This window comes from Schistocerca gregaria, chromosome 9 (assembly GCF_023897955.1).
Source record: "Schistocerca gregaria isolate iqSchGreg1 chromosome 9, iqSchGreg1.2, whole genome shotgun sequence".
NCBI lineage: Eukaryota > Metazoa > Arthropoda > Insecta > Orthoptera > Acrididae > Schistocerca > Schistocerca gregaria.
The window spans coordinates 132663039-132680292 of record NC_064928.1 but is presented as its reverse complement, the minus strand read 5'-3'; the positions used below and the strand labels follow the sequence as shown (position 1 = coordinate 132680292).

At 37.9% G+C, this 17254-nt stretch overlaps 1 protein-coding gene across 12 annotated transcripts in view; it reads right to left on the bottom strand.

The window, feature by feature from the left end:
- Positions 1-17254, bottom strand: part of LOC126291677 (spectrin beta chain) — a 462415-nt gene that overhangs the window by 142124 nt on the left and 303037 nt on the right. For 11 of the 12 annotated variants that reach the window (XM_049985267.1, XM_049985262.1, XM_049985266.1 and 8 more), the window contains 4 exons: positions 8251-8402; positions 5735-5908; positions 4287-4575; positions 573-873 (listed from right to left, as the gene is read on the bottom strand). In XM_049985267.1, the coding sequence (XP_049841224.1) occupies positions 573-873; positions 4287-4575; positions 5735-5908; positions 8251-8402 (916 nt within the window). Of the gene's footprint in view, positions 1-572; positions 874-4286; positions 4576-5734; positions 5909-8250; positions 8403-13937; positions 14677-17254 lie in introns of those variants that run through there. The other variant, XM_049985264.1, reaches the window with a different exon arrangement.

Sequence of the window (17254 nt, the reverse complement as noted above, 5' to 3'; positions counted from 1 at the left end):
TCATAAACTCTGCGCAGCACCTACAACTAGAAAAAAGCATCCAAACTGTTAGAAACTCTCAAAATAAAATAAAATAATATATATCATGACAAGATTTAATTCCCTGGACACAGGTATTACAGCATTCTTAACTTATTTTTACACAAACTGATCTCTAACTTTCCACTGAAAAGCCAGATAGCTGTTGGAAAGACTACAGTCTGAACAGAAGTTTTACCAATTATACATGTCAGGCAATAAAGTGGCACAAAATTCTTAACATTGGAACTTCTACTCTCACCTCTTGCACAGTTAGATGTAATGTTGAATTTTATTATGTTTCACATTTTAATACATTACAGATTTAATAAATGTCTTATTTTTCCGCACAATTTGCTTCAGCTGACTGCTATTTCCATTTTAATATGAAGGCTGAAATAGAAGAGCTTACCACTAAATTAAATTTTTTAAGGAAATCGGTATTCAGGGAAAGTAGAAATACGTATGCCAGGTGAATCATTCCAAACATGGAGATTTTACTATGATGACTACACGACTATGAACACTGTACCTTAAATCAACTCCATACTTACTTAGGTGGTTTCTCCACAGTGCGGTAAGTATTGAACTGTGCCAGCTGCTGCTGCACTCCGGCCAAAGAGTTGGCAAAGTTACGATCTCCGAGGGACTCTATTGTCGCTTCTATCCAGCGCAGTAAATCTGATGTCAGTGATTCGTATTCCTGTGCGGACCTGTCGTTCTCCATGGCAATACCGACCACTTTACCAATTCGCTTGCCCTGCACTGTTTCCTGCTTCAACTTGCTGAAGTAGTGGTAATAAGTCACGACATATGTGATGATGGACTTCTCGTCGGGCTGCTCCACGAAGACATCTGCAAATAGAAAATCATCAAAACTTTTCATTGTGTGCAGCTATGAAGCAGAAGCAGCAAAAATGCTGCAGCATAAACTGACAGCCCACCATCAGTATGCACTGTTTTGCCTTACTAGCTATTTAGTGAAGAAATAAAACCATTTTAAAATGAAACAGTGACCAATTAACTAAAAATACTTATATGAGAAACTGATGAAAAAAAGTTTTGCACCAGACACTTAGCTTTCTCAAACTTGGAATGACAGCAAATTGCTATATGCAGTCCACCTATGTAATGGAGGTAAAAGCAAGCCCGCTTTCTCAGTTAGTATAGTTCAATTGAGCACACTGTGGCTACAATTGAGCCCACTGTGGCTACAATTGTGAATGGGATGATACTGTTCAGTCCCTTGATGTGTCCACGAGTGCTATTCCAAGCTCAGACTGGGCATACATTGCCCCTTCACAGCAAGGAGGGCTGTTAGCAAGGGAAATTGCCCACCAAATTAGTGTACACCGGAGCTATGCCATTTGAACATTCGACCACTGCTGTACCCATGAAACATTGACAATCTGTCACATGCACTTATGAACTGAGAAGGTTGTTGAGGTCATGTGTGTTGTTGCTCCACATTACTGAAAATATCTAAACAGTCATTCGCCATTTGTGAGCCAATTCAAACACACCTTGGACAGTTCCTGGGCAGACTGATTTGCACTAATGGTTGGATGAAAAAACCACGTTACATCGCGCACCGAAGTGTAATGGTACACAGTCACTTGAGCTCACATACCCTGACAAGGTGATCTGAGGCTCATTTCAAGAAATGAAAAACTGTGGATCCGTAAGTCTAGATTCCACTTCATTCAAGAGACCACAAGCAGAACTCAACATACAGAAGTTTGTCTGAATACAGGTCCTTTTTGATAGTATTTCACGACAATAATGTTATTTCCTGATAGTTACGGCTTTTATTTGCTACAGAGCCAATTTCATGCCATTTTGCCACTAGATTTTGCACTGTAAACTTCGCTGGCGGTTTTGCCGAAACACTGCATCTTTAACACCTGCGCAAACTGTTCTACTGATGTTTTCCACTAATGAAAATGCACCATTTTGTGTTGCATTCCACTGGTCACTAAACATTTCTGCACCATTCACTTATTCACTCAAATTCTAAATGATACAGGGCACAGCAGGCAGGAGATGTCCACATGCAGACATCTGACAGCAACCAATCGATGCATCGAAATCACAGTTTCCAGCATTATTTGTGATGGGCACTTCTTCCCTTGCTCATTAGGAAGGGTCAGGTCTGCATCAGCCTTAACATTCTCTGGGCCACTTATTTTACTCATCCCATATTATGAACAACAACATAAAACATTCAGCATAAGGGTGCTTGAGGAACATGGGAACACACAAGATGGACCTGGATCAACAGCCATGTGTCGTCTTCACTGATGAGAGAGCTTCACTTGTAGGAGAAGGGATACTGTGGTGAAATGGCTTCCCCAGAGCTTAGCAGATTTTAGTGTGTGCCATTTTCAAGCCTATAAGAATAACGTCTGTGGAAGGTAATGTTCAGTGGTTGACAGGACACAGTTCTAATCTGCCAGGACATTTAAAAAAAAAACACTGGCACTTCACCACAAGTCGAAAGAGTCATTCTTTAACTTTTACATCCTCAAACATAGATAAAATTCTATCGAGCTTCCAGCTGCATCAGGTGGTTTAAAATCCAAAAACTTTCAACCGTGTACTCCTCGGTCAATGTCAAATGGTAACAGTCTTTTGGTTGCTGCTACTGCCCTTACGTTGCAGCACTGCCATCTGTGACGTTACTGGTGCCCACTCCAGCATCATGTAAGGGTAATGGTTTTGCCATGCACCAGCTTCAACTTTCCGATGGTTGGATCCAAGCCGTGTTTGGCTGCTGGCTGCCATCTTTATTAAATGTGTTGCCATAAATTTTTATCTCAATCACTTCTTTTATTATGCTGTCCCATAAACTATTTGTTCATGTAATAATGAATGTTTCGTCAAACACAATGTGATGACCGTTTTCCAGAACATGTTCTGCTACGAGCAACTTTCAATGTTCTACACATTTCCCATAGTGCTCAGATCCATTTGAACCGTTTGTTCTACACATCGCTGTTCAATGGAACACACTGTCTGTCCAACATAAAATTTCCCCACACGCACATGGTATTTATATACTTCTGTCATTCTGAGGCTGGCACCATCTCCCACAGGCATCAAGAACTGTCAAATTTTGGCTGGAGCCCTGAAGACTGAATTGACTGTATACATCTTTAAGAGTCAGTTAATCTTTCCTGTTACTGAGCGACATAAAGACAAAAGCACAAGCTGCTTCAAGTCCTCTTCAGTGTCCTTCTGCTTATGTGTTTGCAGAACGATGGCTTACGAAATCTGGGCAGGGCGGGGAGAGGGGGAGGGGGGGGGGGGCGGTTGTCATTGTAAACATTTTCCTTTAATACCTTAAATAAGTGGCTCAGTTCCTTTAGCAAGTTTTCAGCATCTGAGACAGTGTCCGTTTGATGCAGCAATGTCTTCAGAATAGACTGTCGGCGATAGCTGCCAGCTTACAGACTGCAGATATCGGGGCTTGTGACACTCCATTTGCTTTACAGGTGATGAGGACATCACAGAATGGCAAGGCACCATCTGTCTCTAATTTCACTGTGAACTTTATGTTGTCATGGATATTGTTGATGGGGTCAAAGAGTTCTCCCAGTTTTTCATGTACACAGTACATGACAATGAACATGTCATCAAAGTGATGATAACAGAAACTGGGCTTTGCAGGAGCTGTGTCCAGCACCATGACCTCAAAGTACTCCATAAGCTGGTTGGCTGTAACTGGAACTAATGGGCTCCCCTTGTGATGCCCTCCATCTGGTTAAAACACTTTCCACCATACAAGAAATACAATGATATCACAATGTGCTTGGATAAATTCACCACAGGAACAGTGACACCAACATCAAAGCGGACCATACTATCCTCTTCTACGAGTTGCGGGCATTTAATTCAAGTGATGTACTCTTTCATATTTTTGATGTGGTGCACACACTGACCAATATGAGGAAAGTCATTTTGTGCACCACATAAAGAATACAACAGAGGGAATTTTATCAATACATATTGCATTAGAACCATGCACTTTTATACTGCCCAGCACACTTCCAACTACTGTATCTCAGTGAGTAGCTTATCTCTGCTTACATAACAGACATTTTAAAACAACCAATGTTACACAGATGAGACCTTTTTTATATACACTATCCATTTCTTCAGTTCCTATTACACACACAATTTGGTATTTTGTATTAATTAGTCACATTTTCTTAAGAGACTTTTGCGAGATTCTCCACGGGGAAATACATAAACCAAATGTTTCTCACCCTCAGCATCCAACAACTTTGTTAGGCCCAGCTTCTCTTCAGCAACATTAAATGCATTGTTGAGATTGTACATCGCATTGGACTTTGACAGTTTTTCAAACTGTATGAGGTCTGGACGATGTTTGTGGATAATCGCATTAAAAGCGAGACCGTCACGCCACGACGTTGTGAAATTCCTCACGTTGACATTGTGATAGCCGGCAGTCTTCATCTGACACCACAACAGGAGTGCATCCTTTGCCGACTTTGTTTCTTGGTTATCGGTCTCTTCAATTGTTATGTCTTGTATCTGCAACAAATACTTTCCTTCAGTCACTAAATCAACACAATACCATATTCAGATAAAAAATAGAGCCAAAGACTATTAATGCAATGCGTACAAGCAGCATTACTGAATAGGCCTCAATTAATCTTGGTTGTATGACTGAATGGGTCTATGAGATTTACCCTTACATGCAATTACATATACTGAAATTAAAATCACAAGTAACTTGTTATATGGTGAGGTTCACATATTGTTATCAGTCTACTGTTGATTTGTATTTACACTATGTAATGACAAATAGGAACCACTGAGGCACAAATCGCCCCCACCTTTTTCACAAAGGAGTGTTTAAGAAAACTAATTCATACAGAATCATCTTCCTAATTTTATCATTAGCTACAAGTGACAAACAACCTGCAGTTGATAAAACCCAGTTTCTCTCTCTCTCTTTTTTTTTTCTTTTTTACAAGGAACTTTATTTATTACAACATACTGTACAGCCATTGTCTGTCGATTAGTCAGCCTGAATCTAAAAGAGTAATTATTTTCTATTTGAAATGTGTTTTCCACTGCCCGACAGAATGAAATCTGGAGTAAAAACATAAATGCAGAACTAAATGTGAAACATAAAATAGAGAAAGCTGCACTTTGTATACAAAGAAATGATGGAACATGTTCTGCCTATGGCTGAAATCACCACTCTAATGCAAGCCTCACATCATTAACGTTTGGGGAGAAGATCAGATGGTAGACCGAGGACAAGATAGTGCATCTGGAGCACGTTTGTCTCGGCATAAACACAGAGGTCACTGAAGTATTATAGTTGGCTTTGACATGTTGGTTTATCACACGATGGTTGTTTATAGGCAGTATGTGTCACACATCTGATTAACAATGTCGCATTATATCTGAGGATGATCTGTTTTCAACCGAAGTGACAACACAGCTGTATGCAAACCATGAATGTTTTAAAAATCATCATTACATGACAAATGTAAAATAATAAAAAGAGTAGTAGTTACTTCATTGCCCACATAATCAGATAAAGTAATTCACACCATGACAAACTTTTCCTAGATTTCTAGAAGCTGTTAGTCAGTCTCTTTAAAATAATTCCTTTTAAATTTAACAACTGAAGATATTTTTTTTTTTAAATATGGTGTTTTGTTTTTGACGGACAGACCTGGAATCTAAGGATGATGGTCCATATGAGGCCCAGGCTGAGCCTCGGATTTCCATCGACGATGTCGTGTGAACCCATGTTCTCCAGGTGGACCCTCTGGTCCCTCAGGAACTGGAGGGCTTTGTCCACATTCTCCAGGCAGTGGATGCGCATCTTCCCCTTGGTTGGACGAGGCTGGCAAAGAACACACAAAGATAAATACATAGTACACACACACACACACACACACACACACACACACACACACACACACACACACACACACACACACAAGGACTGTGCCACAGAGAAAATATCAAGCATAACAACAAGTGCTGGCACGAAGATCAAGAACGATACAGCAGAGAGGGCCGAGAGAACAACTTCAGCCAATAGCATGCTGACTAGGACGTCACCACAACAGCAGCAACCTCTACACGAAGAGAATAAAAGCAACATGCCGCCTAGCCCTGGCCATGACTTGGGAACAGTATCATTTACTTGCACGGACATTTTATACATTGAAGGACATTCGATTTTTTTCATGTCACCAATTGCTTGCGACCACTCTTTGTAAAGAGGCCAAGTACTGTCAATGCACTTTACTGTAATTAAAGCCATTAATTTGATTTGCTCGAATTGCTGTTTAGCAATCCGAGAAAGCAGCATCATAGGCATCTTACATTACATGAGTGGGTAGGATACCACAGAAAATTTGTTGAAACATCAATCGGACTTGTAGAACACTGCTCAGAATAATCCACTGTTTGAAACTTAATATTATCTGTCGTTTATGATAGTTAACCATTATTTTACACCTGAGATTTTGTATGTATTTACTGAATCAAAATGAGGATTCAGCGGAGTCTTACAAAAATTGCCAGGAGACAGAATGCCTGACAAATACTGTCTGGTTGGGAAATTTCAGTGTTGCCAACAGGGACATTTAAAAGCTGAAAAATTTATTTCCAGTTTTCATTGTTGTGCGTCCCTTTCCCAGGAGGAAACGATATGTTTGCGAAAACAGGGAAGCAGGGACAGGTTCCAGTTTAAAAAGTACCCCACCTATTATTCTACTTTTAATTGTGCTTATTAGCAGTACAATAATTTCATCCCCTGAAAGCAAAATACTGAAGCCATTTCATGTGTGTACTTTCTATTGCTTTCACAATGGAATCAATAAAATTTAATCCATTTTAGGGCCTTGGAAATTTGACAACTTTTATTTTCCAAGCCTTAACTTCTTTTGAGGCTGATGAACACCCTTAAGTGATATGGTTTTCTCAATACAAGAAATTCAGAGATTTTTTTTTGCCCTTGCTTGCCAACAGTTGACAGAATTCAGGTGCAATCAGTGGGCAGTTTTTGGGGTATGGGCAAAAAAAGGTTTCAAGGTACCAGATATTAAGAGAGGGGAAAATGATCACAAAAGAAAAATTATTCAATGGGGGATGTTACCAGTGATCCAAAACTCCCTGGCCATTTCAAACAGTGCCAGGCTGGATTAACTCAGAAACTGATTAGATCACATCTCAATAGCTGAGTCTAAAGTGCATTTGCCCACAATAGGCAAAGGTTCCAGGCTCTACTTCCAGTCCAGCACTCAGTTTTAACATGCAAAAAAATTTCAAATCAGCATGCCACTGTAAATCGAAATTTCATTCTGATTAACCGATCTCCAACATAAATTTTCAGTGTACATACTAGTTCGTTTACACGGGCATACATGTAACATTTGGCAAGTTTCACTAGTCAGCTGAACTGCAGTCATACTGCCGTACAAAAGAAAGTGAAAAGATAGTGGTGTTGTAAAGGGAAACCATGAGCAAAACAGGTCCCTCAGTGAAGGGTGGAAACCTGCTCTTTTCTGCTCGATATATTTGTAAGCAATATAGATGATACTGTGTACATCAACCAAACAATAAGCAAAAATTTAAATGTAAATTTCACTGACATGTGTAATCTTATCCAACTGCTTGGGGTTCAGAAATAAAACAGTTATTAGTTAACATGCAAAAGCAGTTGCTTTAAACAATTGGAAATGAAAAGGTGAAGAAAATTTCATGTCTACAACTTTTTTGTGAAACTCTGTGAAATGATCAATTACTTCCTTTCAGTATTACAGTATTATCAAACAATTCTCCAAAGTATGCTTTAGATATCTGCAATTTATTGAAATCTATCAGTAAGAAAAAGTTTTTCCATGAACTAATACTAACTACACAGATATAGCAAAAGGAAAAAAAATATATATTTTTTAATATTCTTGGCAAATACAACATGAAGTTGATCCTACATTGCTTAAGTGAATGACGTAGCTCTATTATAGGTACTACTTGCATAGATAGTTAACACTATACCCAAGAGTAACTCAGTTTCTGCAAACTGCATTGAAACAATCAGAAATAAATTTCTTTATATAGAATATATGCAATCTTTTGATAGGGGCTTAACAGAATACTGTCTGCAGTAATTCACACTAACATCCAAAATCGATCACACACTTTGATATAATTAGAATATAGAGCAAAACTTACAAGGCGCTCGCCTGACAAAACTTCCAGAAGTTTCAGGAGCATTTTGCCATCTCTCAAGTCCACATACAAGTCGCTGATACGACACGATACCCGTACTAGATGCGAATTCACCCATTTTTGGAAGGTCTTTTTTTGTACACTCTCTCGCTCGTCTGGAATACAGAAATCACATTTATTCACGTGGCAAGGAAGCATTACAACAGTTGCAGTTATTATCACGTTTGAACAAAACTATTATCATAGCATTAGCTTTACCAAAAGTCAAACAGTTTACATATCTAGGGTCAATATATGATGCAGTAACATACAACACAATTTTCTGTTGGTGTTTGGCAGAATGTGACAACAATTTTAAACAAGAAACACTTCCCCAATGATCTGCAAAATATTAGGTCTCAAACCAGCTTACAACTTTTTAATTCACTGACACATAACAACTGAAAGTCGAAACCGCAGATAAAATGACCTGGGAATTGCACAGATATCACACTGATACAGGACACAAATGTAAGTAGTCAGATAAGTTGAAACAAAATAAGGTACTGAAATCAACTATAACTATGGCAAATCTTTCCACCTGGTTTGTTTAATGATGGGTCTTGTTATATGTGGATTAATGAAAGGTACAATATATAAACATTTGCAGCATTAAAGGTACACTTCCGGAGCCTGTTGCACTGTGAAGTACTTGACAGTAAGGCTACAAAACTGCAGAAAAAAACAGATGGAAGAAAGACTGGGGAAAACAAACAGGAAACTTACATTTGTTGGAAGGACTATCAGAAAATGTGGTGAAACAGCAAACAGGACTACAATATCTTGTATGCTCTGGTGTTCGAGGTCCTGATAAAAACATTAAAGGAAAATAGACTTCTGCTTCTAGGAATGGTACAGCCCACACAAAAGTTTAAGAAAGGTGCTCAATGCATTTTTTTTTGTTCAAGGTAGACCACCTAGCACTTCTACTGGCATCATTCAACAATAGGTGTGGCAAATCACAAGTGAGGTTAAAGGATATGCAGGGGCATTTACACACTTCATTGTTTTCCTCATTACATATAGTCAGAATACTGCTGGAAGTGGATAATCTTCTTCCTCCTTTTTCTCCTCCTCCTGTATGAATAATTGTTTGAAGCAGATTTCCACATTAACCTAGCTTGTGAGATCCTCTTCATCTTTGAATAATAACTGCAAACCCGATTTGAATTTGCTTACTATACTCATCCCTTTGTCTCCCACTACAAATGTTACCCATCACACTTGCCACCATTACTAAATTAATAATTTCATCATGTCCCAAAATGTGTCCCTTCTTTTAGTTCGGTTGCTATGTTCAACATCTCTCTTATAAGAAACAATGTCTCTCCCCTCCCCCACCCCTGCCCACTGACCGTTCGCACTTTGTATCCTCAAGGATGCTTCAGCCATAGTCAGTTAATCTGTTGCCTAAAGAGTTAACCACATCTACTACTTTTGGTGTGTCTTATGCTAAACGAATTCAATCAGCATCTCATCATCTAATTTGACTGCATTCCATTATCCTCACTTTACTTTTGTTGATGTTCCTGTAAATTCATTTCAAGATATTATCCATTCCATTCAACTGCTAACTATTGCTGGAAGTTCTCTGTTGCCTTTCACAGAATTACAATGTCCATCAGAAAACTTTTAAGTTATTTCCTCTCCCTGCTGGACTTTACCACCTCCTCAACTTTCTCCTTGGCTTCCTTTACTGCTTGCCGGATAAACAGATCAAACAACATATGAGAGATCTTGCAACCATGCCTCACTCCTTTTTTGATTACTGCTCCCCGTTCATGTCCTTTGACTCTTGTAACCACAGTCTACATTCTATAAAAGTTGTCAATAACTTTCATCTCACTGTCAGTATTTTATCCCTACTACCTCAATCAGGAGACTACTTGCAGACAACGGTTACTGGTACCACAAAACATTTTTATTTCATTTTATATATCTTGTTTTTCCTCCTAGATTCATAGGCAGTACGAGTGCGTATAACTGAGACAAGTTAATTTAGCTTACAGTGTCATAATACGGAGAAAATCTTACTATTAGATTTGTGCATAAGCACAGAGTTTATGTTTTGCATGTTGGTATTCTGGTTGCTACAGGTTTGTAGAAGAATTGTCTCTTTTATTTTAATTTGTGGTTCACTGTTGGCTATTTGACTTTACATAGTGTGTGTGTGTGTGTGTGTGTGTGTGTGTGTGTGTGTGTGTGTGTGTGTGTGTGTGTGTGAGAGAGAGAGAGAGAGAGAGAGAGAGAGAGAGAGAGAGAGAGAGAGAGAGAGACACTAAGGATGCTAGAAAATGTAGTGGCAAGTGGAGGAATCTGAACATTCCTGACATATTCTGTTTGTGTTCAGTAAAGGGGTGACAGCAGAGGCGGCAGCTCGTAACATTTGCACTGTGTTCGGGGGCAATGCCAATGGTCAGAGCAAGACAAGAAAATGGTTCTCTCATTTTGAGGAGGAGCATTTTGACATTACTGGCTCTGCAGGTTGAGAAAGATGTTCAGGATTTGATGAAGATAGTTTAAATGCATTAATCCACAAAAATTAGCACATGGCCGTACGTGCACCTCTGCTTGCTCGCCGTCACTTGATTTGTTAACAACACTGACCGTTTGTATCCTGTATTGCTGCTGGCGGCAAGAAATGCTGTCTTTATGCTAACATGAGAAAAAGAAGGGATCAGTTCAGCCCAAACAAAGCAGTAACTACTACTACAAAAACCTGTGCGCATCCACAAAAGATACTGCCACGCGTCTGACTGAACAGCAACGGTGCGGTGTACTACGAACTGCTTCCTTGAGTTGCAACCATCAGTGCTAACATTTATTGTCAACAACTGAGACATCTAGCAGAGATAATCTTACAGCAACATCCAAGAAGACTTAGTGAAGTTATGCTACACAACAACACCTGCCTGCATTGTGGTAGACTGACGAAAACATCATATTCACCTGATTTTGCACACTCAGATTTTCATCTTTTCTGCTCTCTACTGAATAACCTTCGAGGAATTTCCTCCCCAAAGGAAATGCAGTGCAAAAATAGCTCATCTTCCACATGAAAACTACGCAATTTCTAGTGTCATGAAATCAAAAAGTTACGTCAGCTTTGGCAGGATGATATATTATGTGTATCTGTTGTCTTTATTAAGCTTATGGGAAAATGCCACAAATTCGTGCACCAGTCTAATATGTCCCCACAATCAGTGCCAGGATGATAATGTGTTTACATGGACACAAGCTATGCTGTTCAGGCCACAGACAAACCAATTGGGATTGACCAACCGCAATGTCATCCTGAACTGTTGGTGGTGTTTGGATGCAGTAGGGAGAGGTGTGAGGTCAGCAGGCTGCTTTCCTGGCCATTGTGGGCTTTCCAGACCTAGGAGTCGATTACTTGTCACTGAAGTAGTTTCTCAGCTGGCATGACAAGGCCAAGGGCAAACCCTTGGTAGAACTGGGAACTGAACACAGTTGCTCCACATGGCAGTCATCTACACTGAACTGCCAGCTACAGAGGTGGACTATGTGGATACATACTATTCATATAACAGGACTACATCAAAGACAAGTTTATCTATTGCACTAATATGTCTTAAATGGCGTAAAACTGATTTTTCTAAATTTCCTCAATTTGCTGAAACAGAATGGTACCTCTTCACAAATTTTTATCTCACGAATATGTCACTCGAAATTATGTCCAAGAACATTTACTATGAATTTAACAACGAAGGTTCACAGACCCTGCATACACATAAAACTTACACTTTGTGTTCTTTGGTCTACATATTTAAGCATCACTTCAATACTGTACCAAAAATTTTAATGGCATCTGTCATGTGTTTCTGTCAGGTTGTTCGAATGCATCCGGGGACCAATCACACATATGATCAAATGTGATACATTAGTACACAACATCTCAAAATAAGGCTGGGCAGACATTTGGTAGAGCATGTAATTCTCGGAAGTATGTCCACCAAACTGAATGTAAGTCCTCATTATCAAGTTAAATATATGATACAATGAGCATTCACAACACCTCCAGAAATAAAAATATTCACAAGGTCTTACAAAATGTTAGTGTTTTAAGAACCTATTTTGATTTTGCAATAATATAGAAATTGCTGTTGCATTAACATGGCTCACTTTGTAATTGTCTGATTAACTCTTACTGTGTTCCAGCAGTAACAATATTTAACTTGTGCTAAAAGACAGAAAAGGAAATACCAATGGTATTCTGTTCAGTAAAACGAATACTATAAAACAAAAGCCAGTCATTCAACATACTTGTAAAATTCCAAGTCAGCGAAATGAAATGAATCCCATTACAGGAAAAAAAAAAGAAAAAAAAAAAACTGCAGACCAGTCGAAATTATTTTATAGTTCCTAAAGTTAAATTTTGTAGAATGGCGCATACTAATTCCCAAATGAATCTTTTTTCAAGTGGGGCATGCAGTTCTGAAAATATGATTTATCTCCTTGCTCACTTAAGTCAACACCAAATATTCACAGTCCTATAATGTTTGGATGGAATAGGTTTTTTCATGCATAAAGGATTTATTTAATTTTGTAATACTTCTCCACTGAGCTCAATTGTACATGAAATATAAGCCATCGTTAAATATTTAACATACGTGTAAGGGGTAATCTACTGATGGTAGCTACTTGGACTGGGTCAACAGCTGTATAATTTGTTTTAAGAGGAAGAAGAACTACTCAACAAGCACAATTTTTCTTTGAACTTCATTCACAGAATGTTCTTTTGAATTTGTATTTCCGCTATCAATGCGGAATGTAACAGATCTGAGTCATGGTATGTGTAATGCACATATCTAATTTTGCTTATCAGCACCTATGTTCACAGCCTTTTGCTGTAATAACATGCTACAGATTACGCTCCTTTCAGGCACCTCCCAGTTATGTGGAACAAGCATTTTTATGATCACCCCCATTTTGGTTTTCGTTTATTGTCAACACACTTTAAGAATTTGAATGTTTTAACTGTGATGGGTTTTGAGAGGTGTAATACAAAATTCTTGTTTGTTTTCCGAGGTAAGGTAAATATTTTTCAAAATGAAAATATTTTATACGTATATAGTTTTTACTTTTTCTTACTAACCTAACTTTTGCTTTTAGTTGTACATCACTGATAATGGAAACCTAAATTTCCGAAACCTGTCTGTGAATAAAGTTAACAGAAAAATTGCAGCAGCTCAGTGCATCTTCTTTCTCTAGAAAATGCACAATTATGAGAGATAAGTTGACTGCAAAGAAGCTAACTGAAGTTGCTACACACAGCAAGTTCTGTGTTTCTAAGGGAACGGGCTGTACCACAGCACAGAAGCGAAGCGGCACTTTAAGCCCTATTCACTGTGGTTAATTGCCTCTCTTGCATTCAGCTCTTTGGTGTACTCTTAAGCCACAAGCTTTAAGATGAACCATTGTTCACAGCATAAACCCAAGCTGCTGCAGATTCCTTTCAGTCAAGCACACCGATTCAAGACAATATAAAAATCATTTTGATAGTAAGCAGTACAGTAGCAAACTGACAGTACAGGCTCTCACAGAGGTAAATGGCACACACAATTTTTGCTATATCCTGAAAACACCACCCCCCCCAAAAAAAAGGATGAATAAGAGAAAAATTGACAAACCTCTGAGTTCCTGATATATTTTGTCATAATATAATTCCAGAGAATCTGGTCCAGAATCCATTCGTCAAAAAAAATGGGTTGCAGTTGAGCCGTTAAACTAATGATCTAGCACATTTTGGTTTTTGCTGCACCACAGATTAAACTGTAAATTACTGCTGTCAGAGAGACTAAAGTTACTACAAAATGTAACAGCACTTCAACAAAAGTAGCAGACACATTCAGCTTTTCAGCCATTCACAGAACAATTTTATCAAAACTGCTACAGTTAGCACACTTCCACAAGCACAGGCACAAAAATCTTTGCTTCTGCTGCACATTTAAAGATCACAAATTTAAAAACAGAATGCATTACATGAAGGGTGAGCAAGGGCAGGAGCTACTCAGAACATAGTAGCCTTTGCTAGCCTTCAACTCCAATGGTCTCATTATTGCCTCTTCAACACAAAAAGTTACAGTTATTAACAATAAAGAATACTTTAAACAATCACTGTAGTCAAATACACGTGTGCCCTGGAATCTGCATTCTCAGATGAACAGATGAACTTGTAAACACAAAATTGCAGCACATCACGTTAGAAAGCTTTTGGCCCTCAAGACGAGGACACAGCATGCTGTACATAGATGTCTAAACTCTACTTCACACTGGTATATATAACTGTAAACTTAAACAACTGCCAAACATCTCTTCTTAATGAACCTGCTCCAGCGTGTGTTCACTCGAGAATGTGCTGCCTGTGCCAGTACAGTGATAATAGAGGGTGATAATGTGGCAAACTTACTTCCTCTTTCCTGTGTGGGTAAAGGCTCTAGCAAGCCTGAGGAAGTTTGTGGCTGTGTGCAGAAGATACTGCAAAGTATCAGACAGACACAGAAAATGTATCAAAAAAGTCACGTGCAGTGTTTGATGGTGCACTAACACACAGCACTAAATCATCTTTTTACACTATTCTCAACTAGCAGAACTCGTAAAAGTATTGCTGCAAATTTTCATGACTGACAATGTTCACAATGAAACTGCATGGAAACAAAAGCTTTCAAAAATGCATAAATCATGAGATTTATTTGCTTTATTCCAACTTTTCTATTTTGCAAGTATCTCTCCCGTGTGGAACAAAATTACCTTGGTATAGAAAGAAACAATGCTGAAAAAACAATTATAAATATATGATGCGAGAAAAACCAATACAATGGTCTCCTTTGCATCATCATGCTCAAGTAAATTACATCTTTAAACAGGTTGCCTCTCTCTTTTCTAGTAATTAAACCTCACTCTATTCGAACTAAGAATGGTAAAAAGGTAGCCACTGTTAGACAATTTCACATTTTTTTAATAGGGGGAAAATTGGCACATACTTGCAACTTGAAGAAAGTAGAGTTGACATAAATATTAAACAAACCAAGCAATAAGGCAAGAAAACACTACAGACCTCTAAGTTGGAGGAAGACTCTATCGTAGTAATGTTCTAGAGTATCAAAGCAGAACTCCATTGTTCCTGCACTATCCATTATCGCTTTACACTTAAAAACATATTTTACTGGACTTTTTGTTTCAGTAATAAAAGTGGTACTGCATAAGCGTATCGAGGCACTTTAATCTTTTACTTCTCAACACACTTTTTACATTCTAAAGTATATCACTTTAGCCATAATCTTTAGATGCCAGTTATTCCTGTGGATATTTCTTATCCACTTGAAAGATATTAAAAAGCAATTTTCTGGCTTCTTTTATTATTCTGGTAACTGTTTAGCAAGTATCAGTGTCAGACATATCCAGTTGCAGACCACTATACGCGAAGAAAAGCTTCAGCTTTTTAAGACTGCAGCCTTCACACCGAGAAATCTTCTAAGGATAATAAATCACGTAGCCACTTTCTCTCACAGAAGTCTTCTACAACACCATAAACTGTTTGTCGGCTTTTGTCCAAATGAATTATTCACATAAATCACCGAGTTTCAGGGCCATAAAATGTCCGCCAGAGTACCGTAGGAAAACCAGGCGTAATCTAAACCCAGACACACTGCTATAAAAATGTTTCTTTGAGTATTCTGACAAATGCACTGATGTTTGTCAGTCAAATCACACAGGCACTCTAAACAAGTGACCACGTGCTTTTATCTGATTCTCCTACAACAAATGGTGGGAGACTGCCGAAAATACCTTTACCGAATTCCAGTTGAAATATGCAACAGACTGAATGACTACGTAAGTCAAGGAAGTGTAATATGGACACGTGTTGTTATATGGAAGAACGGCAAGCACTATGAACCGTAACACTGAGGTGTTCAATCTATGGTTTGAACAATTTTATGCCTATGTTAAAGGCAGCTGGTAATAAATTAATTCACGAAAGAAAGAAAGAAAGAAATTTCTGAATACATTTGTACTCCAAAGATGTGTAGCTAGCAATTTGCATATGATGAATAAAATAAAATGAAATGTATATTTTAGCTTCGTCCAAATTCCTCCATTCAATAACTTTAGGGCATAATTGTGTGTCACAAATTCTCTTTTTATTTGCTTACAGTATTATTCACTGTAGATCAAATTACCCATAGCTTTTAATTTCTTGAATGATGTCTAATTTTACAGGTTTTCATGACAATATTTCTCATATTCGTAAGCCTAATCTAAATACACCTATAAAATATTATTATTATTAAATTATTATTATTGTTAAATTATTATTATTATTGTTAAATTATTATTATTATTGTTAAATTATTATTATTATTAAACTATTATTATTATTAAATTATTATTATTACTGAATCCAATGTATCATTTACTCAGAATTACAGGCAGTAATAAACTAATATATGAATACCACACATTACTGCAGCAAGTTGCAAGTTCAGAAGTTTTCTATAATAGTTTGATGTCTTCCCAACACACAGTTCAATTGTCAATCAAACTGGTCAGTCTATATAGAGGAAAAAATTTTGTTTGAACTATACACCACAGATCACGTAACAGTCACCTCCTTATCAAAGATAAGATGAGGAGTGACACTTAACAACAACATTATTTCTATGTACATCAAATTCAACACACAGAATTACAATAGCAGTCCTAAAGCACCTCACCAAGTTCCACTGCAGTTACCAACATAAAGCTTATTTTCAGTTTTATTAACTTAAACCTGTAGTATTTACTCGATACATTTTACATGTTTAAAAAGAAACTATCACATTTTTTCCCCTCATTTATTACTTCTCTGCCTCTCCCTCTCCCATAAATTAATACTGGTGGAGGAAAAACAATTAGTGCTTACACTATGTGATCGAAAGCATCCGGATGCCTGGCTAAAAATGAAATG